We start from the raw sequence: 26,302 nt of genomic DNA on the forward strand, positions 1-26,302 counted from the left end.
AAAAAAGCTGTGCCCGTCTGTGTCCATACCTGCATAAAATTATCCTGGATCCTTAGCTCCTTCTCTAAGTACTCAATCTGTTGATTGTACTCTGAGATCTTTGTAGTGCACAGAGAAAATTCTTCATTCATTTTATCCACTTCATTCTCCAATTTTAGAATACTGATCTATAACAAAAGTGTGGGTGTCTAAGCAAGTAATTTGACTCATTAGTCATTATGGAACAATTTGCTGCTCAAAACTGTACTTTGTAGTGCAAGGAACTGAAGTGAATCCAAAGTAAACAGATGCTTATCCCACTCCTTGTAAGTTATAGTTTTATATGATGCATTATTTTAAACCATCCTATGAGTCACTTCTAATTTTCTGATTTTTACCTCCCACTAAATGTATTGAGAATACAATGGATTGCCAGTCCACTGCATCTTCAATATATTCAGTGGGTGGTTAAAATCAGAAAATTAGAAAAACTACTACAGAGGAACTGGATTTCCTGTCCTGCAGTTCTATAAATCAGGTAATAATTTACCCTGATTGTGATTTTCTTTTAAATTAGTTTCCACATTTCTCTAGGATGATGAATCATGCTGATAAACAATCCAATGATGCCAACAGCTGTCTGGGACCTTGCCAAGGTGGCACCTTTCCAAGAAAGTTCATTGGGTTAAGATCATATTTTGCTTAGCTTCCTCACAGGCAATTGTAATCCTCCTGTGGAACTCAATACTCCTTGGCAGTCATCTCAGAAAGGAGACAAATATTTCTGAAAGGACTGAGTTAATCACTAGAATTCTCTGCCAATGTAATTGGTGATCTTGATTTAATGAAACAAGTCAGTCACCAAGGTTTGTGAAACAAAGAAAATGAGAAAAGTGATTCTGATGAGAGGACTAGGGGACAGGAGAAGAACGGTGTTGTTTAGTTTTATTTTGTCGTCATTGCTTTGGGCTTGGAGGTAATATTGATTTTAAATGAAAGTTATTTAGAATTTTGAAATCTAAGTATTTATACACTTCAATGTAATATTACTTAAGTAGTCTCTTCAGAATATTTTAAAATCACTATTAATAAGACCATAAGACATAGGAGCAGAATTAGGCCATTCAGCCCATTGAGTCTGCTCTGCTATGCAATCATTGCTGATTTATTTTCATATAGAAAATAATCTATGCCCTTTATTCCTTCTGCCAAAGTGCCTGATATACACTTCCCTACACTGTATTCCAACTGCCAGTACTTTGCCCACTCTCCTAACCTGTCCTTCTACAGACTTCCTGCTTCCTCAACACTGCTTGCCCCTCCACCTATCTTTGCATTGTGCATAAATTTGGCGACAAAGCCATCAATTCCATCATCCAGATCATTAACATATAACGAGAACATAGCCGACCCAACACTAGCCCCTGTGGTACACCACTAGTCACCGGCAGCCAACCAGAAAACGCCCCTGGTATTCCCACTCTTTGCCTTCTGCCAGTCAGCCAATCGCCTGTTCATTAATAAGACATATGATGCTAATTTATGTAACAGTAATAGAAGCCAACTCTTTTACCAACTGAAAACATAGTTCAATCATCTCCCTACCAGTTCAGCCTGTCTTCTGAATTCATTGCTAGTTTGCTATATTCGAACTTTTAACTGCAGTAATTTTAGAGGAATTTAATTATGTTGGCACAAAGTGAAATGCTTGAAGAAATGATATTAATATAAGCCCCATCAAAACAATTCTCTGCTGTTAAACAAGCACTGTTGTTATTAGCTTGCTCTTAGCAGGTAACCTCATTTGTCAATTGTTTACAATTTCTACTGCAAGAATACCTGTGTGTTAGATTCCAGGAGGTCTTCATTGTAAGATTCCACTGAAAGGAAATCAATTTTATGAGATTAATGACAGAGTTTAGAATTTTACTTTATATAGCAATGGAACGTTTTCTTAGCAGTCATGTCAATATACACTATGCATGCAAAGTTGGTTTGTATCACTTTAATAATTAACTCATGACCAACTGCTCTCTTTGTATATATTACAACAGTACTTGGTGTATCTTGCAAAGATTTTGTCTACGTCTGGGGAGAAGCTGTCAGCTTATGTGATTATAAACACACAGAAGAGAAACACGAGTTATACAGGCCCCTCACCCCAATTCGTACATGCAGGCCAAGATGCTGGCTAAGCTAATCTTGAATGCTTTTGGCTCTCATCCCTCTCTAACCTTTAAAAGATTCCCTTTAAATCTTACCCTTCTCACATCAATTTTATGTCTTCCAATTTTAGATTCCCATATCCTAGGAAAAAGACTGACCATCTATCCTATCGATGCCCTTCATAACTTTATAAAACTCATTCCCCTACACTCCAGGGAAAATAGCTTTTATTAATTGTTTGTCAGATAAATAACAAGTATCTTAGTGAGTTCATGAGGCAAATATATTTAAACACCAGCTTTTTTCATCTAGCATTTGGACAGACAAAGTCTGATTAGGATGATGCCTTCATGTGTGGAAAGTTGTGCTTGACGAACCTTTGAGAGCTTTTCTGAAGAAAGGGTAGATGAGGGAAGGGCAGGGTAGTGGAAGCTGTCTGTCTGCACTTGAGCAAGGCCCTTGACAAGGTCCCATATGGTAGGCTGGTCTGAAAGGTTAGGTCCCATGGAATCTAGGGAGAACTAATTAGGTGGATTCAAAACTGGCTCAGGGATAAGAAACAGAGGGAGGTGGTTAGAACATAGAAGAGTACAGCACAGGTACAGGCCCTTTGGCCCACAATATTGTGCTGAACCAGCTAAAAAGGTAAATCAAAAATCCCCAAAAATGAATCCCTTCTACCACCATACCAGGCAGCACATTCCAGGCGTCCACCACTCTGAGAAAAAAAAACTTAATCCTCACGTCTTCTTTGAACCTACCCACTCTCACCTTCTGGTATGAGACATTTCTACCCTGGGAATCCCTGTCTACTCTATCTATGCCTCTCATAATCTTATAAGATTCTCAGATCTCCCCTCAGCCTCTTCCGCTCCGACGAAAACAACCCAAATCTGTTCAGCCTCTCATGATATCACATGCCCTCTAAACCAGGCAGCATCCTGGTAAACCTGTTCCACATCCTCTCCAAAGCCTCAACATCATTCCTATAGTGGGGTGACCAGAACTGTATGCAGTACTCCAGGTATGGTGTAGCCAGTTTGAAGGTTGTTTCTTGGAATGAGGGCTTGTATTGGGACCTTTATTATTCATTATTAGTGTAATGCCCTGGTTAAGATTTCTACTGCTATGCTGTGAGATAGCTTATGTTAGTTTTCGTTAAAAGCAGTGTGCCGTGCTGGAAAGTGTGTTTTGGCTTCAGCTAAGATAAGGACCCATGTTGTCCAACTTAGGAATGTGAGTCAGCCAATCAGGATTGTAGGATGTGAGAGAAGGTTCTAGAGAGTTGTGGGGAAGAGTTTTCTGAAGGACAGTAGTCTGGTTTGTGGTCTTTTGGCAGGAGATGCGGCAAAGAGAAGATCGGGAGAGACACCAGTAGGTTTTGATCCGACGGGGTGATGTGATTGCAAGGGCAAGATGAAGGAGTCCAAGATGGGAAGTTCTACCAGTGATTGGTGATGAGAATTCAGTGCCCTGAGTAACGGTTATACCCAGTTTTTGGAAGAGATGAGTTCCAATGTTTGCGTGCACTTTTAGACTGGTTTAACTGTAATGGGCCCTTTTATTTATTTTTTCTTTTCTTTCTCTTAATAACTCACTATAGGAAGGATGTGGAAGCATTGGAAAGGGTACAGAGGAGATTTACCAGGATGCTGCCTGGTTTAGAAAGTATGCATTATGATCAGAGATTAAGGGAGCTAGGGCTTTACTCTTTGGAGAGAAGGAGGATGAGAAGAGACATGATAGAGGTGTACAAGATAATAAGAGGAATAGATAGAGTAGATAGCCAGCGCCTCTTCCCCAGGGCACCACTGCTCAATACAAGAAGACATGGCTTTAAGGTAAGGGGTGGGAAGTTCAAGGGGGATATTAGAGGAAGGTTTTTTACTCAGAGAGTGGTTGGTGCGTGGAACGCACTGCCTGAGTTAGTGGTGGAGGCAGATACACTAGTGAAGTTTAAGAGACTACTAGACAGGTATATGGAGGAATTTAAGGTGGGGGCTTATATGGGAGGCAGGGTTTGAGGGTCGGCACAACATTGTGGGCCGAAGGGCCTGTACTGTGCTGTACTATTCTATGTTCTATTAACTGTTTGATAAAGCCGAAATCCCAACCTTCCTGTTTGGCTGAACCCTAAATCATGCTGACCCTAGACATATATTGTTTATGAAAGGTCGTCTTCTCATTGAGTCATATGGGTGTTAGCAGAGGTAGCTAACGAGCCCCGGTGAGAGGGTTACATTTATATAATTGTATTTCGATGTGAGTGCACAAGGCTTGATCAGTAAGTTTGCACATGATAAAAATTAGGAGGTGTTGTTGATAGCGAAGAGGGTGGATTTCAATACAGGTAAGTGTGAGGTGATGCATTTTGGAAAGTCAGACTAACACAGGACTTGTACTATGAATGCTATGGCACAAGAGGGTGTAATGGAACAGATGGACCCAGGTGTACAAGTCCATAATTCTTTGAAAGCAGTGTCACAGGTAGATGGGGGTGGTGGAAAAAATAGGCCTTCATCAGCCACGGCACTAAGTATTGGAAATGGGGAGTTATGATGTAGTTGATGAGGCTGCACTTGGAGTACTGTGACCAGTTGCGTTGCTCTGGTATAGGAAGGATGTGGTTAAGCAAGAAAGAATGCAGAGAAGATTTACGAGGATGCTGCCAGAACTAGAGGCATGAGTTATTGGGAGAGGTTGGCCAGGACAGGTTCTTATTTCTTGGAATGTAGGTGAATGAGCGGTGACTATATAGAAATGGTTAAAGTTATGAGAGGCGCATATAACATGGTTGGTAATGGTCTTCTCCCCAGGCTAGAAGAGTCCAAAACTAGAAGGCATTTCTCAGGGTAAGAGGAAAAAATAGCCTCATTTAAATGTAATGGTTATGTTCTATTCATTTTAATAGTTTTGGAAGATATTATTCACTGGAAATATAAAAATACATGCATAAACTTTGACATTTCACATTTGATTGAGATACCAATAGGCGCAAGATTGAAAAATGAATTATGTAACCTTGCAGAATTTTTCAACCACAAGTTATTTTAAAAAGGCCAGACCCTTGAGTTGACATTAAAAGATGTAATTTCATTTTGTTCTTTCATGGGTATAGTAGCTAAGTTAATTGAAAGCATAAACATCAGCCGTAAAATAATGCTCTTTCTCGGTTACTTAACAATGCTCCACAGAAATCTAAACAGGGTTCTCAAAGCTTACCTGTTTCTGTACCGATGCCCAAAGTCAACTCAGTCATTTGTCTTGCTTTCTGGACTGAGAATCCTTTGTCAGTATCTGTGGACTTCAGGATTTGTTGTAGTACATTATGCAAATTAAAGACTGTGTATTTCTTAAGTCTGAAAATTAGAAAGTTGTGTCAAAAGTGAAAAATAACAAAGCAAGTTATAGTCATAAGTTAGTTCCATCTCACAGAGGTGCCAACTGATTATAGTATTAGAAACTTAAACTTTTTTGCTTGACCACAGTTCTCATGTTGGGATTTATATTAATTCATTGGATAAAGCAACAACAATAACAACTTATATCTATAAAGCATTTCTAGTCAAGTTAAATAGCCAAAGGTGCATAACATGAGTGCTATTGGAAAAAAAGAGTTACATAAAACCAGTAAGCTTTAAAAGAGAATAATAAAAGGAAGTGATCTTACAGTTTGGATGAGTACTGTATCTCATTTGGGATAAATAAGTTGTATGTTCAATTTTGAGGTAAAAAAGTAAAACATGATGCCATTGTCCCTTATAAAGAATTTCATGTCCTTGAAACTTCAATGTTAGAAATGATTATGCTATTCGCTGATTAAGTAACCATATAACCATATAACAATTACAGCACGGACACAGGCCATCTCGGCCCTTCTAGTCAGCCAGTGAAAGCAGCCAGTGAGTGAGTGGGCCAGTGAAGGAGTGGAGCTTTGAGGCTTTGACTCGAGAGGCTTTGATGAGAAGAGGCGGAGGACAAGCTTGCTCGCAGTTAGTTTTTACAATGTCTCCTGAGACGGTGATGTGCCTCTCATGTGAGATGTGGCAGTATTGGGGGAACGCCCCTCTCCCACAGAGTCACATCTGCCAGAAGTGCATACGGCTGGGCGATCTGGAAGACCGTGTAAGGAATCTGGAGCAGCAGCTGGATGACCTTCGACTCATAAGGGAGAATGAGGCAGTCATAGATGAGAGCTACAGGGAGGTAGTCACACCTAGGCTGTCGGAAGCTGGTCGTTGGGTGACAGTCAGAGGGGGGAAAGCGAAGGTGAGCAGACAGGTAGTGCAGAGCACCCCTGTAGCCATTCCCCTGAATAATAAGTTTACTGTCCTGGAACCTGTTGGCGGGGACGACCGACCAGGAGTGAGCCACGGTGGCAGGGCCTCCGGCACTTTGTCTGACCCTGTGGTGCAGAAGGGTGGGATGGAGAAGAGGAGAGCTGTTGTCATTGGAGACTATAGTCAGGGGAGCAGACAGGAGATTTTGTGGACATGAGAAGGACACCCGCATGGTTTGTTGCCTCCCGGGTGCCAGGGTCCGGGATGTCTCTGACTGGGTGCACGACATCCTGGTACGAGAGGGAAAGCAACCAGAAGTCGTGATACATGTTGGGACCAATGACATAGGCAGGAAGAGGGATGAGATCCTGAAGTGTGAGTTTCGGGAACTAGCCAGAAGGCTGAAGAACAGGACCTCAAGGGTGGCGTTCTCAGGATTGCTGCCAGTGCTACGTGACAGTGATGGTAAGAATTGGAGGAGATGGCAGTTGAATGCGTGGCTGAGGAGTTGGTGCAGGGGGGCAGGGTTTTAGATTTTTGGATCATTGGGATCTCTTCTGGAGAAGGTGGGACCTGTACAGATTGGATGGGTTGCACCTGAACTCGAGGGGGACCAATATGCTTGCAGGTAGGTTTGCTAGCATAGTTCGGGAGGGTTTAAACTAATTTGCAAGGGGGATGGGACCTAGAGCGATAGAGCAGTGAAAGAAGTGCATGGAGTAAAGCCAGATCTAACATATAGAGAGGCTTTGAGGAAAGAGAAGCAGAATAAATGGTGTAAAGACAGTAAGGTAGAAGGGCCAAAGTGTGTGTACCTCAATGCAAGAAGCATCAGGAACAAAGGTGATGAACTGAGAGCTTGGATACATACATGGAATTATGATGTAGTGGCCATTACAGAGACTTGGCTGGCACCAGGGCAGGAATGGACTCTCAATATTCCTGGATTTCAGTGCTTTAAAAGGGATAGGGAGGGCGGAAAAAGGGGAGGAGGGGTGGCATTACTGGTCAGGGATACTATTACAGCTACAGAAAGGGTGGGTAATGTAGCAGGATCCTCTTTTGAGTTAGTATGGGTGGAAGTCAGGAACCGGAAGGGAGCAGTTACTCTACTGGGGGTATTCTATAGGCCCCCTGGTAGCAGCAGAGATACAAAGGAGCAAATTGGGAGGCAGATTTTGGAAAGATGCAAAAATAACAGGGTTGTTGTCATGGGTGACCTTAACTTCCCTAATATTGATTGGCACCTGATTAGTTCCAAGGGTTTAGATGGCGCAGAGTTTGTTAAGTGTGTCCAGGATGGATTCCTGTCACAGTATGTGGACAGGCCAACCAGGGGGAATGCCATACTAGATCTAGTACTAGGTAATGAACCGGGTCAGGTCACAGATCTCTCAGTGGGTGAGCATCTGGGGGACAGTGACCACCGCTCTCTGGCCTTTAGCATTATCATGGAAAAGGATAGAATCAGAGAGGACAGGAACATTTTTAATTGGGGAAGGGCAAGTTATGAGGCTATAAGGCTAGAACTTGCAGGTGTGAATTGGGTGATATTTTTGCAGGGAAATGTGCTATGGACACGTGCTCGATGTTTAGAAATCTCTTGCAGAATGTTAGGGATAAATTTGTCCCGGTGAGGAAGATAAAGAATGGAAGGGTGAAGGAACCATGGGTGACAAGTGAGGTGGAAAATCTATTCCTCAAGAGACCCACTGAGGTGGAAGGCAGCAGCATACATGAGGTTTAGGAAGGAAGGATCAGATGGGTCTATTGAGGAATATAGGGAAGCAAGAAAGGAGCTTAAAAAGGGGCTGAGAAAAGCAAGAAGGGGGCATGAGAAGGCCTTGGCGAGTAGGGTAAAGGAAAACCCCAAGGCATTCTTCAATTATGTGAAGAAAAAAAGGATGACAGGAGTGAAGGTGGGAGCGATTAGAGATAAAGGTGGGAAGATGTGCCTGGAGGCTGTGGAAGTGAGCAGGGCCCTCAATGAATACTTCTCTTTGGTATTCACCAATGAGAGGGAACTTGATGATGGTGAGGACAATATGAGTGAGGTTGATGTTCTGGAACATGTTGATATTAAGGGAGAGGAGGTGTTGGAGTTGTTAAAATATATTAGGACGGATAAGTCCCCGGGGCCTGACGGAATATTCTCCAGGCTGCTCCATGAGGCAAGGGAAGAGATTGCTGAGCCCCTGGCTAGGATCTTTATGTCCTCGTTGTCCACGGGAATGGTACCGGAGGATTGGAGGGAAGCGAATTTTGTCCCCTTGTTCAAAAAAGGTAGTAGGGATAGTCCGGGTAATTATAGACCAGTGAGCCTTATGTCTGTGGTGGGAAAGCTGTTGGAAAAGATTCTTAGAGATAGGATCTGTGGGCATTTAGAGAATCATGGTCTGATCAGGGACAGGCAGCATGGCTTTGTGAAGGGCAGATCATGTCTAACAAACCTGATAGAGTTCTTTGAGGAGGTGACCAGGCATATAGATGAGGGTAGCACAGTGGATGTGATCTATATGGATTTTAGTAAGGCATTTGACAAGGTTCCACACGGTAGGCTTATTCAGAAAGTTAGAAGGCATGGGATCCAGGGAAGTTTGGCCAGGTGGATTCAGAATTGGCTTGCCTGCAGAAGGCAGAGGGTGGTGGTGGAGGGAGTACATTCAGATTGGAGGATTGTGACTAGTGGTGTCCCACAAGGATCTGTTCTGGGACCTCTACTTTTCGTGATTTTTATTAACGACCTGGATGTGGGGGTAGAAGGGTGGGTTGGCAAGTTTGCAGACGACACAAAGGTTGGTGGTGTTGTAGATAGTGTAGAGGATTGTCAAAGATTGCAGAGAGACATTGATAGGATGCAGAAGTGGGCTGAGAAGTGGCAGATGGAGTTCAACCCAGAGAAGTGTGAGGTGGTACACCTTGGAAGGACAAACTCCAAGGCAGAGTACAAAGTAAATGGCGGAATACTTGGTAGTGTGGATGAGCAGAGGGATCTGGGGGTACATGCCCACAGATCCCTGAAAGTTGCCTCACAGGTGAATAGGGTAGTTAAGAAAGCTTATAGGGTGTTAGCTTTCATAAGACAAGGGATAGAGTTTAAGAGTCGCGATGTAATGATGCAGCTCTATAAAACTCTGGTTAGGCCACACTTGGAGTACTGTGTCCAATTCTGGTCACCTCACTATAGGAAGGATGTGGAAGCATTGGAAAGGGTACAGAGGAGATTTACCAGAATGCTGCCTGGTTTAGAGAGTATGCATTATGATCAGAGATTAAGGGAGCTAGGGCTTTACTCTTTGGAGAGAAGGAGGATGAGAGGAGACATGATAGAGGTGTACAAGGTAATAAGAGGAATAGATAGAATGGATAGCCAGCGCCTCTTCCCCAGGGCACCACTGCTCAATACAAGAGGACATGGCTTTAAGGTAAGGGGTGGGAAGTTCAAGGGGGATATTAGAGGAAGGTTTTTTTTTTACTCAGAGAGTGGTTGGTGCGTGGAATGCACTGCCTGAGTCAGTGGTGGAGGCAGATACACTAGTGAAGTTTAAGAGACTACTAGACAGGTATATGGAGTAATTTAAGGTGGGGGCTTATATGGGAGGCAGGGTTTGAGGGTCGGCACAACATTGTGGGCCGAAGGGCCTGTACTGTGCTGTACTATTCTATGTTCTATGTTCTAGTCCATGCCGAACGCTTACTCTCACCTAGTCCCACCGACCTGCACTCAGCCCATAACCCCCCATTCCTTTCCTGTCCATATAGCTATCCAATTTTACTTTAAATGACAATATCGAACCTTCCTCTACTCTCAAAACTCTCAAAGCAAAGGTTTGGCATGCTGGTCTTCAACAAGCAAATTTACAGATAAAATTCCTCAATGTTCATATTTTCAAATTCGAAAATCATTTTGATTCATTGTGCCTACAAAGTGTACACCCAACTCTGTGCAGAATCAATGCAAACAGCCGACACATTCTGGGAAGTCACTGTTACAGTAACATAAAAATTAGGTAACAGTTCATTTTGCTTACACTTTCAGTCCAATTCTCTTTTATACTTTTACCCTTTATGTGTGGTGTTCTCCATGAGTGGATAGAGCTGACACTAGATAAAAGCAGTTTCCCCATTGGTAATTTCTTTTATTTTCTGAATGGGAAACCAAAAAATAAAATACAGCTGTTGTTGCAGCACTACAACAACTGGTGGAAGGAGACAAAGTACTGTAACCACATCAAAGGGTGCTGGATTTCCATTCCTGAACCCACTCCTGTATCCTTTGGCCTTACAGAATATCAGGGAGTGAAACAGGTCAAATTTCCAGCTTCAGTGCTACTAAAGATGGTGTCATGTATATAGTGCAAGAGTAAAAGAAGAAAATTAAGCAGAAAATGCAGGCAAAGTAAGTTCACCCTACTTTTATACTGTTATGCTGTTGTGGCGAAGGCTTCCCACCATGTGATTGCTGTTTCATGATACGTCATGGGAACAGATGTTCTCAGGGAAATGTACGGCAGAAATGTGGCAAATGTTCAGGGGATATTTACACGGCGTTCTGCATAGGTACGATCCAATGAGACAGGGAAAGGATAGTAGGGAACAGGAACCGTGATGTACAAAGGCTGTTGAAAATCTAGTCAACGAGAAAAGAACAGCTTATGAAAGGTGCATAAAACTAGGTAATGATAGAGATCTAGAAGATTAAGGCTAGCAGGAAGGAGCTTAAGAATGGAATTAGGAGAGCCAGAAGGGGCCATGAGAAGGCCTTGGTGAGCAGGATTAAGGAAAACCCCAAGGCATTCTACAAGTATGTGAAGAGCGAGAGGATAAGACGTGAGAGAATAGGACCAATCCATTGTGACAGTAGAAAATTGTGTATGGAACTGGAGGAGATAGCAGAGGTACTTTATGAATACTTTGCTTCAGTATTCACTACGGAAAAGGACCTTGGCGATTGTAGGGATGACTTGCAGCAGACTGAAAAGCTTGAGCATATAGACATTAAGAAAGAGGATGTGCTGGAGCTTTTGGAAAGCATCAAGTTGGATAAGTCACCGGGACCGGGCGAGACATACCCCAGGCTACTGTGGGAGGAGATTCCTGAGCCTCTGGCAATGATCTTTGTATCATCAATGGGGACGGGAGAGGTTTCGGAGGATTGGAGGGTTGCAGATGTTGTTTTCTTATTCAAGAAAGGGAGTAGAGATAGCCCAGGAAATTATAGACCAGTGAGTCTTACTTCAGTGGCTGGTAAGCTGATGGAGAGGATCCTGAGAGTAAGGAGGCATGGGATCCAAGGGGACATTGCTTTGTGGATCCAGAACTGGCTTGCCCACAGAGGGCAAAGAGTGGTTGTAGACAGGTCATATTCTGCATGGAGGTTGGTGACCAGTGGTGTGCCTCAGGGATCTGTTCTGGGACCCCTACTCTTTGTGATTTTTATAAATGACCTGGATGAGAAAGTGGAGGGATGGGTTCGTAAATTTGCTGATGCCACAAAGGTTGGGGGTGTTGTGGATAGTGTGGAGGGGTATCAGAGGTTACAGCGGGACATCGATAGGATGCAAAACTGGGCTGAGAAGTGGCAGATGGAGTTCATCCCAGATTAGTGTGAGGTGGTTCATTTTGAGAGGTCAAATATGATGGCAAAATATAGTTTTAAAACTCTTGGCAGTGTGGAAGATCAGAGGGATCTTGGGGTCCAAGTACATTGGGTACTCAAAGCTACTGCGCAGGTTGACTCTGTGGTTAAGAAGGCATACAGTGTATTGGCCTTCATCAACTGTGGGATTGAGTTTAAGAGCCGAGAAGTAATGTTATAGCTATATATGACCTTGGTCAGACCCCACTTGGAGTATTGTGTTCAGTTCTGGTCACCTCACTACAGGAAGGATGCGGAAACTATAGAAAGGGTGCAGAGGAGATTTACAAGTATGTTGCCTGGATTGGGGAGCATGCCTTATGAGAATAGGTGAGTGAACTCGGCCTTTTCTCCTTGGAGCGACAGAGGATGAGAGGTGACCTGATAGAGGTATACAAGATGATGACAGGCATTGACCGTGTGGATAGTCAGAGGCTTTTTCCCAGGGCTGAAATAGCTAACACGAGAGGACATAGCTTTAAGGTGCTTGGAAGTAGGTACAGAGGAGATGTCAGGGGTAAGGTTTTTTTTTAAAAAACGCAGAGAGTGGTGCGTGCGTGGAATGGGCTGCCAGCGACGGTGGTAGAGGCCAATACGATAGGGCCTTTTAAGAGACTTCTGGATAGGTACATGGAGCTTAAAAAAAGAGGGCTATGGGTAAACCTAAGTAATTTCTAAAGTAAGTACGTGTCTGGAACAGCATTGTGGGCCGAAGGGCCTGTATTGTGCTGTAGGTTTTCTATGTTTCTACCATATTTAAGATTGTGCAGCCAACATAAGAACAACTAATTGGTAGATCCTATTTAAGTACACGTTTCGGGCCTGTCTCTCGTGCAGGAATATCCCAGGCACTACATCTTCAACACTCTGCATTCCTCCTCTTACTTTGTACACTGCACTGCAATTCTCACCAACATCTACCAGGCTAACACATTAAGTAGAAGAACTGAAGACAGGAATTATTTCCTGGGAAATCAATTGCCTGCTGGGATCTTATTTGGGCTGGTTTATGTTTACCTACAGACAGCAGTTCCATAAAGAACAATTAAGCTATCTTCTGCTTGCTCTTTACCTGGTCTTTGATTTCCATACTTACAGTACATGCTGAAACCTGGAAGGTTGCATGTCAGTTCTGCTGACACACCGTTTTGCTGCTAGACTCTACAGGGTACTGACAGCACTTTGCATCTGGCACTCATCTTAGTGCCTAGGAGGCCTGGCATAAGAACCAAAATGTCTCTGCCTCAGAGAGGAAATGTATGTGCAGGTTAGTGGTTTATTTATCTTGCTTCATCTTAGTTAGTTCCTAATACTTCAAGGTGTCATTAGTTTTTAAAATTCTAAACATGTTTTAATTGTCTCTGACTATCAGAGATTTTAAAATAATTCAGAGGACTTTAACATAAGGGAGCAATACCAAAGCACTGTCTGTGGAGGCAAACTACATGCTATCAGAAAAGAGGGAATGGGAGCAAGATATGACAGCTGCCTCCCTCAATACCCGACCCACACCTCTATTGATTAGATGATGGCTTTAGGTACATTTCCTTGTGCACTTTTGCAGTAACTTGAGAGAGAGCAGATAAAAATGGATTCCACCCCACTGTCAAAAACCAGTGGTTGAAGCCCACTTGCATCTCAGTTAAAACAACTGCATATACAACTATATGTTTGTCTAGATATAGGCTGAACTTCTAAACCAAGTAAGCAAGAGTAGTCCTGAGTTTACATAGCTTTGTTGAGGCTCTTTATGCACAAATCTACACAGCTTTTGTCTTAATAACCAAGAAAAGTATGGTGGCTTGGAGTCTGTGCAGTATGGATCTATAAGACTGATGTCTAGGACGACGTATACATTCTATAAAGAACAAATGGGCCTATACCCAAATATGTTTAGAAGTAGTATTGATGGGGTAATATGGCAAGACAGTTTCAACTGTCTAGAAGTTTAAAGTTAGGGGATATGGACTCAAGTTAAGTTAACTCTCTAGATTTGGGTTTGATCATTTAGTGCAAGGAAATTCTTCATACAGAAGGTTATGACATCTGGAGTTCTCCATTTCAAGGAGCTATGGATACTCAGCTACTGAGGATATTAAAGGAAGAAATCAACAAATCTTTGGATAATTAGGAATTGTGGCAATTGGGCAGGAAATTGGATGAGAGCCAAGACCAGCCAAGATCTCATTGAATGAAGCAGGCCTGAAGTCTATTCCTGCAGCTATTTCTTCTTAGCAATTCTTGACCATCATAATCATTGTGCTCAGTTTCTATTGGCCTTTGGAACTATATTATAATTGCATATGAATATTAGTCAATGCATACTGTTAGAAGAGGCATACCTTTCATTTAGAATTTCCTCCATAAACTTGGTTTCAGGTGGTACTTTGATATGAATAAGGTCTTCAAAGATTGATTGAGTGGAAGGAACTAGTTTATTTTTTCCCCCATTTTTGGAGTCCTGTAAAGCAGAAACAGCACTGCAGTTCAAACCCAAATTTGATCTTTCTTGTTCTACTTGTTTCTTTGTTCTTGTAAAAATTGTGTATAATTTGTATTTAATTGTGAATGCTGCTTATATGTTATACGAGGGGTGATTGATAAGTTTGTGGCCTAAGGTAGAAAGAGATGAGTTATACAGCTCTCGTTACATGCATGTGCAGTTCAACTCTTTGAGTGATTATGCAGAAAGTTTGAGGTTAATAACTCATTCCCTTCTACCTTAGGCCACAAACTTATCAATCACCCTTGCTGTGGAACACTTTCTGGAGGTCCAAGATTAGCCCAGGGTTTGTGCTTGTTGTGTCTGAATTATTCAAGATTGCATTTTTAGTGGCTTTCATCTTTTTTTTATTATTCTTAATAATTTTGAGGGTGTCTGTATGTCAGAAACATTTGAAAACATTGAAATAACATGACAGTTTTAACTGATGGCTTCATTTTGTACAGGGCTTGTTTTGATCTGTCCTCATGCACCAGCTCCTCAAGCTCACAGGATGTGTGTGCTCTGCTCCAGGATACCCAGGCGTTTTGATATTGGGTTTGCTGACAGCCAACTTCTAAACTCAAACAAAGACCTTAAGCCCCATCGGATATAAATAACCATGAGTACTCTCACTAAAGGGAGATTATACTGTAACTATCTAATCTTCAAAGACTAGTTCACTTCCCCATTTTGTTCTTCACGGTAAGCTTAGTTGACAATACCCACTATTTGAGTGAGGGTCCTCTCTCCATACCAAGGAGAAGATACTTCCAGGTAACAAAGTAGCTTAAACACAGTTCATTTATTTTCAATGATACACGTTTATATCATTTTTAAAAACACATTTAAAACTCAGAGGATTTCTTTCTGATAAAACATTCCCAAATTGCAAAATATTTCTAAAATAGGAAGGATTTCCAAAACACAGGTACAATTCCTATAAACTAAAAAGACATACCAATAATGTGCAGATGAACAAATTGTCTGTCACAAAAATTGAAGCCAGAGGAATAGCCCCTAATTCACCCATGTTTCTTTCATTTTTCTTGATATCACCTAGATAAGTGGTGTTCCAGCAATAACCTTGCAGTCAACATCAGTAAGACCAAAGAAATGATTGTGGACTTCTGAAAGGATAAGGCAAGGAAACACACACCAGTCCTTAGAGAGGGATCAGACATGGAAAAAGTGAGCAATTTCAAGTTCCTGGGTGTCAACATCTCTGAGAATCCAACCTGGGCCAAATATATCAATGCACTTACAAAGAAGGCATGACGGTGGCTATATTTCATTAAGAGTTTAAGGAGATTTGGTATGTCACCAAAGACACTCACAAGTTTCTACAAGTGTACCATGGAAAGCATTCTAACTGGCTGTATCACCGTCTGGTATGGTGGGGGCGGGGAGAGGGGCGCTGCATAGGATTGAAATAAGCTGCAGAAAGTTGCGAACTCAGTCAGCTCCATCATGGGCACCAGCCTCCCCAGCATCCAGGACAGCTTCAAGGACTGATGCCTCAAAAAGGCGACATTCATCATTAAGGACCCCCATCACCCAGGACATGCCCTCTTCTCATTGCTACCATGAGGAAGGAGATACAGGAGCCTGAAGGCACACACTCAACGATCCAGGAACAGCTTCTTCCTCTCTGCCATTAGATTTCTGAATGGATAGTGAACCCATGAACATTACCTCACTACTTTTTTGCATTATTTATTCAATTTTGTGTGTGTGTGTGTGTGTATATATATATATACGTACACAATTAGGAGTTTCATCAGATGTGAGCAGAATTACAGTTGCTTGTAACAGTTTAAGGATATTCTCCAAATTTTTTTAAGAGGGGGTGGGAGGGAGATTTTAATTATTGAATATTTAAATTATTAAGACTAGTGACATGTATTTGATAAACACATCTTCATATTAATAAAACCATACCAAAGTTTTAATTCTTGAGTAAATAGGTGATTTTTTTTTAATGGAAGAGGACAAAGTAAACAATTATGCTGTGCAATTGTGCTGGCTCATGGGAGATTTTGCTTTTTTGAGATTATGCAAATAAGTTTGGTTGGAAAAGTGCACCGTGAATTTACTTCAGTAAAATAGTGTCATTTGTTCTGAAATGTGCTACGGTGGTACTATTATCTCTGAAATTTAAATATTGCATACCCTCAAAGCAACCACTAGAGCACTCTTTTGAAAAACTTGTTTTATATACACATTTCGTTAAATCATTTCTACCTCAGGTTAGATATTCAAATTACCAATATTTCAGCATCTTGATGCACCTCTGCCACGGAAGAAGTGGTGTCAAAGAACATTTCGAATAGAGTGGTGGCCAGAATGGCAACTGCATGATCAAATTCCTCAGTAAAGGTAGGGTGATCATCATTTATTTGGATTCCTGAAAAGAGTGGTAGAATGTAAGAAACGTAAATTACACAAGAAATGCAATTTCTGGTTTTAAACCAATGGAATGGTATTGCCTATTCTGTAATCTCCTAAATTGGAGCATGTAACATGCCAATTTGTCAGAATTGCTAACTTCTTTTATAAGGAATGAGCAAAGCATGAAAGGTGGGTAAAATGGCATGTTTTAATTCGCCAAAGAGTAAATACGTTGAATACTTGAGTAACAAACAAAATGAAGACTTCAGTTTTCTCCATCCACTAAGCCCTTTGTCTTCATTTCTGTTTTGCTTAAATCTGAACCCTCCTTGCTAATATCTGAGCCTGCTGGCCTAATTCAGGATCCTTCAGAGAAACCCACTCCATAATCTCAACGCTTGCTGTCCTCACAACGCAATGGACAAATATCTACATCTTGACCCCAGCTCATCCAACAAAAAATGATCAAATCTACATTCTCCTTTGATCCTGGGTCAGTTTTAGGATTTAATCTGAAGTGGAACTCTCACAGTTTTTCAACAATGAAAGCATTGCTGAAATTTTATCTTAGAAAAGATTACTATGCTATTTTGGATCATCTGATTTGGCTGATTCAAATCATATTAGGGTACTTATCAATACACTGGAGATTTTGCAGATGCTAGAAATCCAAAGCAATTCTCACTAAATGCTGGAGGAACTCAGGATTTTGTGGGTGTTGCTATTAATACACTAATTGGGGTACATATTAGCTATCATCCCAAAAATATTCTTCCCGATAAAGATTCATGTGTCTGCCATACTCACTGATTTTTAGCATTATTTTTCTTAAGAATTGATGTATTAATTATCTGACCGCTTCATAGCCAACATATTAAGGTTTGAAATAATATTCTCATAAATTTGAGCTCCATTGAACAGACATGACAACTAGCAGTTCAAACCAACAGTGTATCCATTGATATATATATAAATAACAAAAACAGTTCTACGTAATAATGCTACACTTAAGAAATATTGATGCCTAAAAGGGTGTTATTAATGAATCTGTTCCAAAATTAAATGCAAATAGTCATTACTGTGAGAATTTGTTGGGTGCATAATTTTGTTTCGTTGGAGAAATTTATAATGGTTAATTTTTTTGCGAACCCTATGTAGAGACATATATAGCAGCTGAACATGTAGTAGTCTGATACTAGAGTGTAGATCTTTAACAATCAGTTAGAGAGCTCTCTAAAGTTCTTCAGATCTTCCTATTTGCAACAATTATACACGAAACAAAACAAAGATCTGACAAGCACACCAGTTAGTTAACTTACCAGCTTTAACATGTGCCATTACATGCAGAATGAGAACGATTAACTGTCCTACATTGTTGAGCCAGGCTGATCTGATGTACAGTATCCGGTTGTCAGCATCATAGTAAAAGCCATTGGTGTATGACCTATTTTTGCAGTGGATGTCTTGTTCATTGGGAACGTCATCAGCCATGAGAAGAGTTAATGGAGCGTAGTCACAACTACTGTAGAGTAAGTGGGTGATAGAACACCCAAATCTGTAGATCACAAAATGGTGTGGACTCAGGTTGCCTAAATCAGCTGGAATGAGACTGTGGTCACTCAGTGGAGTGATATCTGGTAGATTATTACTGCTTTCTATAAAGAGAAACATATTAATGATCTAAGTTAAGAAATTTGTAATGTCATAGGTACGGCATGGAAACTGGACCTGCAGCCTAACAAGTTTGCAATGACCATCAACCATTCATTTATACTAATCCTATGTCAATCCCATTTTATTCACCCCATGTTCTCATCAATGCTACCCCCAATGCTATCAATCACATGCACACTGAGGCCTATTTACTGTGGCCAATTAACAGACCACACCCACATCTGGAAGAAACCCACAGTCACAGGGAGAACATGTAAACTCTACACAGACAGCACCCAGGATCAGGTCTCTAGCATTGTGAAGCAGCTGCTCCACTGTCTCTGTCACTGTGCTGCCTGTGTCTTCCATGTGGAAAATGGATAAACATAGTCAAAATAAAATGAAGCAATACACTCCATTTTCTTACTCGTTGCTCCTACTTTCCCTGAACATTGACAATTAATGTAAATAGATATTTTATTTTGGAGAGGCATTGTTGTTGTCTGTATTCTCTGCCAAATATCCCTTCTCCCACCCTGACCTCATTCCCTGGAACACTATTTATAATCAATTTACCCACGCTGTTCCCTCTGAAAAGGGCAATGACTTTCCCTCTCTAATTCCGGCATTCTCACGTGGTGGTCAGATGTTAACAATCTTTTGAGTAGGACACCTGTAGGGAGCTGGCAAGGTCCTGTTTAAGTTGGAAGACCAAGAATAATAATTATTTTGCATCAATTATGCTCAGTTTACACCCAGTAAATTGGATTGTAAATTGTTTTGGCAATAAGCCCCAAGACATTAAGAACACCTAGGCCCTTGTGTACCCCAACTCCTAGGGATTCACTATCCCTGGAGTACTGTGTGCAGTTTTGGTCTCCAAATTTGAGGAAGGACATTCTTGCTATTGAGGGAGTGCAGTGTAGGTTCACTGGGTTAATTCCTGGGATGGCGGGACTGTCATATGTCGAAAGATTGGAGCGACTGGGCTTGTATACTCTGGAATTTAGAAGGCCAAGAGGGGATCTTATTGAAACATATAAGATTATTAACGGATTGGACATGCTGGAGGCAGGAAGCATGTTCCCGCTGATGGGTGAGTCCAGACCCAGAGTCCACAGTTTAAGAATAAGGGGTAGGCCATTTAGAACGGAGTTGAGGAAAAACTTTTTCACCCAGAGAGTTGTGGATGTATGGAATGCTCTGCCCCAGAAGGCAGTGGAGGCCAAGTCTCTGGATATTTTCAAGAAAGAGATGGATAGAGCTCTTAAAGATAGCGGAATCAAAGGTTATGGGGATAAGGCAGGAACTGGATACTGATTGTGGATGATCAGCCATGATCACAGTGAATGGCGGTGCTGGCTCGAAGAGCTGAATGGCCTACTTCTGCACCTATTGTCTATTTTGGGGGCCACAGCATCTACCCTTCAAAACTGGACAGTGGTTTTTAATATTTTATAATGCGCAAGACATGGAGTGGCACGGTAGCATAGCATTTAGTGCAATACTATTACAGCGATATCGATCCAGGTTCAGTTCTGCTGCTGTCTGCAAGGAGTTTGAACATTTTCGTCAAGACCATGTAGGTTTCCTCCGTGTGCTCCAGTTTTCTCCCACATGCCAAAAACACATGGATTTGTAGGTTAATTGGTCACATGAGTGTAATTGGTCCAGAGGAGCCTATCATGTTGTTTCTCTAAACAAAACCCAAATGGTTGAAAATCAGTGTTATAACCCAGCACAATTAGAATTAAGAGGGAATCAGTGAGTGAGTTGGGTTTATGAAACTACACTATCAATCCAGTAGCTGGGGCCAATTCTATAGGAAGATAGCTGCTGAACTGTCTCAGTCAATTTATGCAAAAATACTTATGCAACAAAAATCCTTCCCACCTTCTACTGTCTTAAAATAATAAGCAGGCAGAACTTTCAGTCAGGGAGGGAAATTGTGGAGAAGGGCTTTCAGCAGGAGAGTTTCCTCAAACCAGTTACTTGACAGATTGCCTCAGCATCACACAAGAGCAATATCAAGCCCCTTGTGTCAGATTACTGTACACACTGAGAAACCAGGCACCAGGAAGTCTGAATAAGATAATAATCACACACAAACATCACATTAAATAGAGCCATAGAGTACTTCAGGATAAAAACAGGCCTTTCAGCCCATCTAGTGCATGTCAGCCTAGCTTTCTGGCTAGTCCCATCTACCTGCACGTGGACCATAAACCTCCATGCACCTATCCAAACTTTCCTTCAACGTTGCAATCGACCCTATATTTAGCACTTCTGCTGGCAGCATGCTCTGCATGAAGTAGTTTCCTCTTAAATTCCCCATAAATATTTCACCTTTCATCCTAAACCTATGATTTCTAGTTCGAGTCTCACCCAACCTGAGGGGAAAAATCCAGCTTGCATTAACCTTATCCATACCCCTCATAATTTTGCAAATCTCCCCTCCTTGTCTTGTGATCTCGAGAATAAAGTCCTCATCTACTCAACCTATCTTCATAACTCAAGCCCTGGCAACATCCAGATAAATGTTCCTTGCACTCTTTCAAGCTTATTGGTACCTTTCCTGCAGGTAGATGACCAGGTGGCCTCACCGTCTTATACAATTTCAAATTAACATCCCAATACCTGTATTCATTTCCCCAGTTGATGAAGGCTGATGTGCCAAAAGCTCTCTCCATGACCCTATCACTTGTGATGCCAAAGGTAAATAGGTTAGACAAGGTTAGTTGGCTTTGATCAGTGACTGTGCAATTAAACTAAAGTACTTTTTGTTAAGAGTTTATTTAATACATAAGACTTGGCATTAATTCAATGGCAAATTATCTGCAGTGTTCGAGCCAAACACAGTGAATAATTTGTATTTTATCAACTCCCTACCTGTTTGCAGTTCATGTTGATGATTTATTAATGTTTGTTTAATTTCTTCCAGTATTTTCAGAAGTGGATAGGACAGTAGGATCTCAGTAAGTTCCTCATAGTAAGGAAGGTTTGAATCAGGGATTGGCACTTCTTCTGTGTAAACAAAACAGTCGTAGATATAATAGATATTTATTGATCCCAAAGGAAATTACAGCGTCACAGTAGCATCACTAGTGCACAGATATAAATATTAGAAGAGAAGGAGAAAAAGCAAAATAATAAGTTACCACAAACAGTCTAACAGGAGGGGGTCAATACTTCCCTGGCTATAGGATGATTCAATATTGAGGCTAATAGCCAAGGGTAAGAATAACCTCACAGAGCGCTCGATGGAGCAACGTAGTTGTCTTAGTTTATTACTAAAAGTGCTCCTCTGTTCAGCCAAGGTGGCATGCAGAGGGTGAGAAACATTATCCAGGATTGCCAGGATTTTCTGTAGGGTCCTTTGTTCTACCACAGCCTCCAGTAACTCCAGTTTGACTCCTATAACAGAGCCAACCTTTCTAATCAGTTTATTGAGCCTGTTGGCATCACCCACATTGCTGGCATTGCCCCAGCACACCACCACATAGAAGATTGTACTGGTGACAACATACTGGTATAACATGTGAAGGAGAGGCCTGCATACTCCAAAGGACCTCTGTCTCCTCAGGAAGTAGAGGTGACTCTGGCCCTTCTTGTCCACAGCCTGTATTGGTACTCCACTCAAGTCTGTCATCCAAGTGCACCCCCAGGTACTCGTAGGTCCTCACCACATCCACGTCCTCACCATCAACAGTAACAGGGAGCAGTGCAGGCTTAGTCTTCCTAAAGTCCATCACCATCTCCTTTGTCTTACTGATGTTGAGCTGCAGATGATTTAGCTTGCACCATTTAACAAAGTCCTCCACCAGGGCCCTGTACTCATCCTCCCATCTTCCCTTTATACATCCAACTATTGCTGTCATCACAGAATTTCTGCAGATGACATGACTCAGTGTTGTATCTAAAGTCTGAGGTATACAGGGTAAACAGGAAGGGGAGCTAATACAGTCTCTTGTGGGGGTCCCATTCATTGCTGCTTATAGCCATGTCTGACACACAGCTTTGAAGCCGCACATACTGTGGTCTGCCAGTCAGATAATCCATTTTCCAGGATACAATGGAAGTGCCAGTCTGCATTGACCAGAGCTTCTCCCCCAGCAATGAGGGCTGTGTGGTATTGAAGGCACTTGAGAAATCAAAAAACATGATCCTCACAGTGCTGCCCTGCTTATCCAAATGTTTCGTTTATACATTTCTCAGAGAAAATTCACATCATACTCTTTAATTGATTAGTGACAATGAATGCAGATGAGATGATAGAAAGTTAACATCACTCAAGGCTTTGAGGTCAAATCTTCAGGTCAGAAATTTCCAAATCTGGAAGGGGAAGGAAATCTATTGGGATTTGGCAGGAATAGGAAAATACAGGTATATCTGAAATTAAATACAAAGCAGGCTTTAAGGGCCAGGTATCTTATTCCTGCTCATAATTTGTATGACTATTGGACTGAATGCTGATGAATCCCCAAGGCCTGATATCCTGTATGCCAGGAAACTAGAGGGAGTAGCCATGGAGATAGTGGGCACACTGACTGACATGGTTAAAAATTCTACAGTTTATGGAATGATTCCTGCAGATTGGAAGATGTAATGTTATTTAAAATAAAAGATGAAGAGAGAGCAGGGAACTACAAACCTATGAGACTAACATGAGCAAGAGGGCAAGTGATAGTCTTTTATAAAGGACGTGATAACAGAGCTTTTGGAAAATATCAACAGGATTAGAACACAGAATAGAACAGTGCAAGAGTAGGCTCTTCAGCCCACGGTATCCTCACCAAAAAAAAGTCAATATGGATTTAAGAAAGGAAATATTGTTTGACAAATGTACTGGAGTCTTTTGAGAATGTTGCTGATAGAATAGATAAAGGAGAATCAAGCAATGTGATGTATTTGGATTTTCAAAAGGCCTTTGATCATGTCTACATAAGAAGTTAGTGTTCAAGATTAAAACACAAGGGGTTGGAAATATTAACTGGCATGGACAGAAATCTACACTCAGTGGCCACTTTATGAGGTACACCTGCTTGTTAATGTAAATATCTAATCAGCCAATCATCTGGTGGCAACTCAATGCATAAAAGCATGCAGAGATGGTCAAGAGGTTCTGTTGTTGTTCAGACCAAACATCAGAATGTGGAAGAAATGTGGTCTAAGTGACTTTGACCATGAAATGATTGTTGGTGGCAGACAGGGTGGTTTGAGCATCTGAGAAACTGCTGATCTCCTGGGATTTTCACACACACCAGTCTCTGGAGTTTACAGAGAATGATGCAAAATTAAAAAAAAACAGTGAGCAGTAATCCTGTGGTCAAAAACACCTCGTGAAAGAGAGAGGTCAGAGGAGAATGGCCAGACTGTTTCAAGTTGGCAGGAAGGTGACAGTAACTCAAATAATCATGTGTTACAACAGTGGTGTGCAGGAGAGCATCTCTGAATGTACAATATTGAACCTTGAAGTGGATGGGCTACAGCAGCAGAAGACCATGAACAGACACTCAGTAGCCACTTTATTAGATACAGGAGGTACCTCATAAAGTGGCCACTGAGTGGAGTTGATAGCCAGGAAACAGCACAAGAACAAATGGGAAATTTTCAGAGTAACAGGGATGTCCAGTAGGGGAACTGCAAGGATCAGTACTTGGGCCCCAGTTTTTCAGAATACACATCACGGATTTGAATGAGAGAACAGTGTAATATTTCCAAGTGTAACGATGATGCGGAACTAGATTTTGTGTATTGCACGCATAAAGCTTCAAGGTGATTTAGACAAGTTCATTGTGGGAGAAATTGTATGGCAGATCTTACATAAGGAGGGAAAACAAATGCAGAATATAATTTAAGAGGTGTTAGATTGGGAAATGTTGGTGAGAAGGGATCTGAATGTGCTTCTATATTGTCACTGAAAGCAGTTAAAAAGGCAAATGGTATGCAGCTTTCATTGCCAGAGGTTTAGAGGGATACAGGGCTTTTGCGAGACCACACTGTGTGCATTTTAAACTTCCTTTACCGAAAGATATACTTTCCATGGAGGGAGTACAACTAAATTTCACGAGCTTAATTCCAAGGGTAGTGGTTGTTTCCAAGGGTAGTTCATATACGCAGTGGTTGACTTGGTCTGTAATCAGCAGAGCTTAGAAGAATGAAAGGAATCACATTGAAATGCACAACATGCTGACAGGCAAGTGAAAAAATCAATAAAAACTGAAGACGGTGGAAATCCAAAACAAAAACATAAAATACTGGAAAGCACTCATTTGGTCAGGTCTTATCAGTGAGAAAAGATAGTGATCTTGAGGAATTCTCTGTCATAAAAGACTGAAGATGCCAAGTTGTTGAATATATTTCAGAAAGAGATCTATTCTGAGACTCAAAAAAATCCAGTGTTTTAGGGAGAGAGCTGATAAACAATCAGCTATCATTAACACAAAAGATTCTGCAGATGCTGGAAATCCATAGCAACACATACAAGATGTTGGAGGAACTAAGCAGCACCTATGGAGAGGAATAAACAGCCGATGTTTCAGGCTGAGACCCTTCAACTTGACTGCTATGATTGTATTGAATGGCAAAGCAACATGATGGTCCAAATAGCTAATTTTATCACTCTCGTCTTTCTATCTTCAAAGAGGGAAAAATCTAACTGCTGGTCAGTAACTAACTGTGTGCTCTTGCGTAATGGTGTGGGGCTGGTATAGTCCTGAGCTTGGCTTTGTAAGTCATTGTGATATTATCAGAACCACGCAGCTTGGGAAGTTAATAAATTTTGAGAACCATAACAATTCAAGCAGCTCTCTGATACCTACGTTTAACAATATGTTAGATATTGCCACCTGGTTTACTCTGTAATAGTATGTTACTGATACCCTTGCTGCTGTTTTCCTTACAAAATTCAGCACTGATGTTGAAAAATTATGCATAGCATTTCAGACTCACCTTTTATCAAAGATGAACATGTTTCTTGTATTTGAACAGTGCTTGATTTTTTTGCACTGTCAACGTGATCTAGTCTCTGCAGAGAAAACAATGAAACATGGAGTTTCATTGGCTTTGTAGTTAAGATAAATGGAATACTAGCAGTTACATATTGACTTAGTCAAGTATTTTAAATCACCACAAAATATTTCACACCCAGTGAATTATAGAAGAAACACAGCATTTAGTTTGAACATGGAAAGCTCTCATAAACAGCAGTGTGATGATGTCTAGGTAATCCCTTTTAGAGATGTTGATTAAAGAATAAATGTGGCCAGGACACTGAGAATAACTCAACAGTTCATCATGGAAACAGTAATCCCTCACGTTCACTGTTCAGTATATGTATGTTCTTAAAGGGAGTTGGCTATATTTGTTGCATTCTCACTGAGTCAGAGTTATAGAGCACAAAAAAGGACCTTCAGCCCAACCTGTCGGTGCCTTCCTGAGCTAGCCTGCGTTTGGCTCATAGCAAACCTAAATGCCTAGATTTTTTAAATGCTGTCGTGTATCCTCCCCAATGCCCCCTCCTTCACCACTTCCTCTGGAAGCTTGACTGAGGCTATATTTTCTCATGCTCTCTCAGGTAACCACATGGCAGCCACAGATATTGCATCATATAACTATTTCAGTTTTCAATGACCTACTTAAAACATTCTAATACTTAATAGCTGCTTTACCACGATGAACCACTGAACTCATTCCTGTGCTTCCTGAATTAAA

At 41.3% G+C, this 26,302-nt stretch overlaps 1 protein-coding gene across 2 annotated transcripts in view; it reads right to left on the reverse strand.

The window, feature by feature from the left end:
* The window catches only part of LOC140185086 (uncharacterized), a 68,452-nt gene that overhangs the window by 36,508 nt on the left and 5,642 nt on the right, over nt 1-26,302 (reverse strand). For both annotated transcript variants that reach the window (XR_011882492.1, XM_072238343.1), the window contains exons 5-12: nt 25,541-25,616; nt 21,479-21,613; nt 18,256-18,591; nt 16,813-16,952; nt 14,406-14,524; nt 5,368-5,504; nt 1,819-1,859; nt 30-167 (exon numbers count right to left, since the gene is read on the reverse strand). Coding sequence is in view for 1 of the 2 variants with exons in the window: in XM_072238343.1 (XP_072094444.1) it covers nt 30-167; nt 1,819-1,859; nt 5,368-5,504; nt 14,406-14,524; nt 16,813-16,952; nt 18,256-18,591; nt 21,479-21,613; nt 25,541-25,616 (1,122 nt within the window). In the remaining variant the exon portion in view is untranslated. The remainder of the gene's footprint in view (nt 1-29; nt 168-1,818; nt 1,860-5,367; nt 5,505-14,405; nt 14,525-16,812; nt 16,953-18,255; nt 18,592-21,478; nt 21,614-25,540; nt 25,617-26,302) is intronic.

Source organism: Mobula birostris, chromosome 20 (assembly GCF_030028105.1).
Source record: "Mobula birostris isolate sMobBir1 chromosome 20, sMobBir1.hap1, whole genome shotgun sequence".
Taxonomy (NCBI): domain Eukaryota; kingdom Metazoa; phylum Chordata; class Chondrichthyes; order Myliobatiformes; family Myliobatidae; genus Mobula; species Mobula birostris.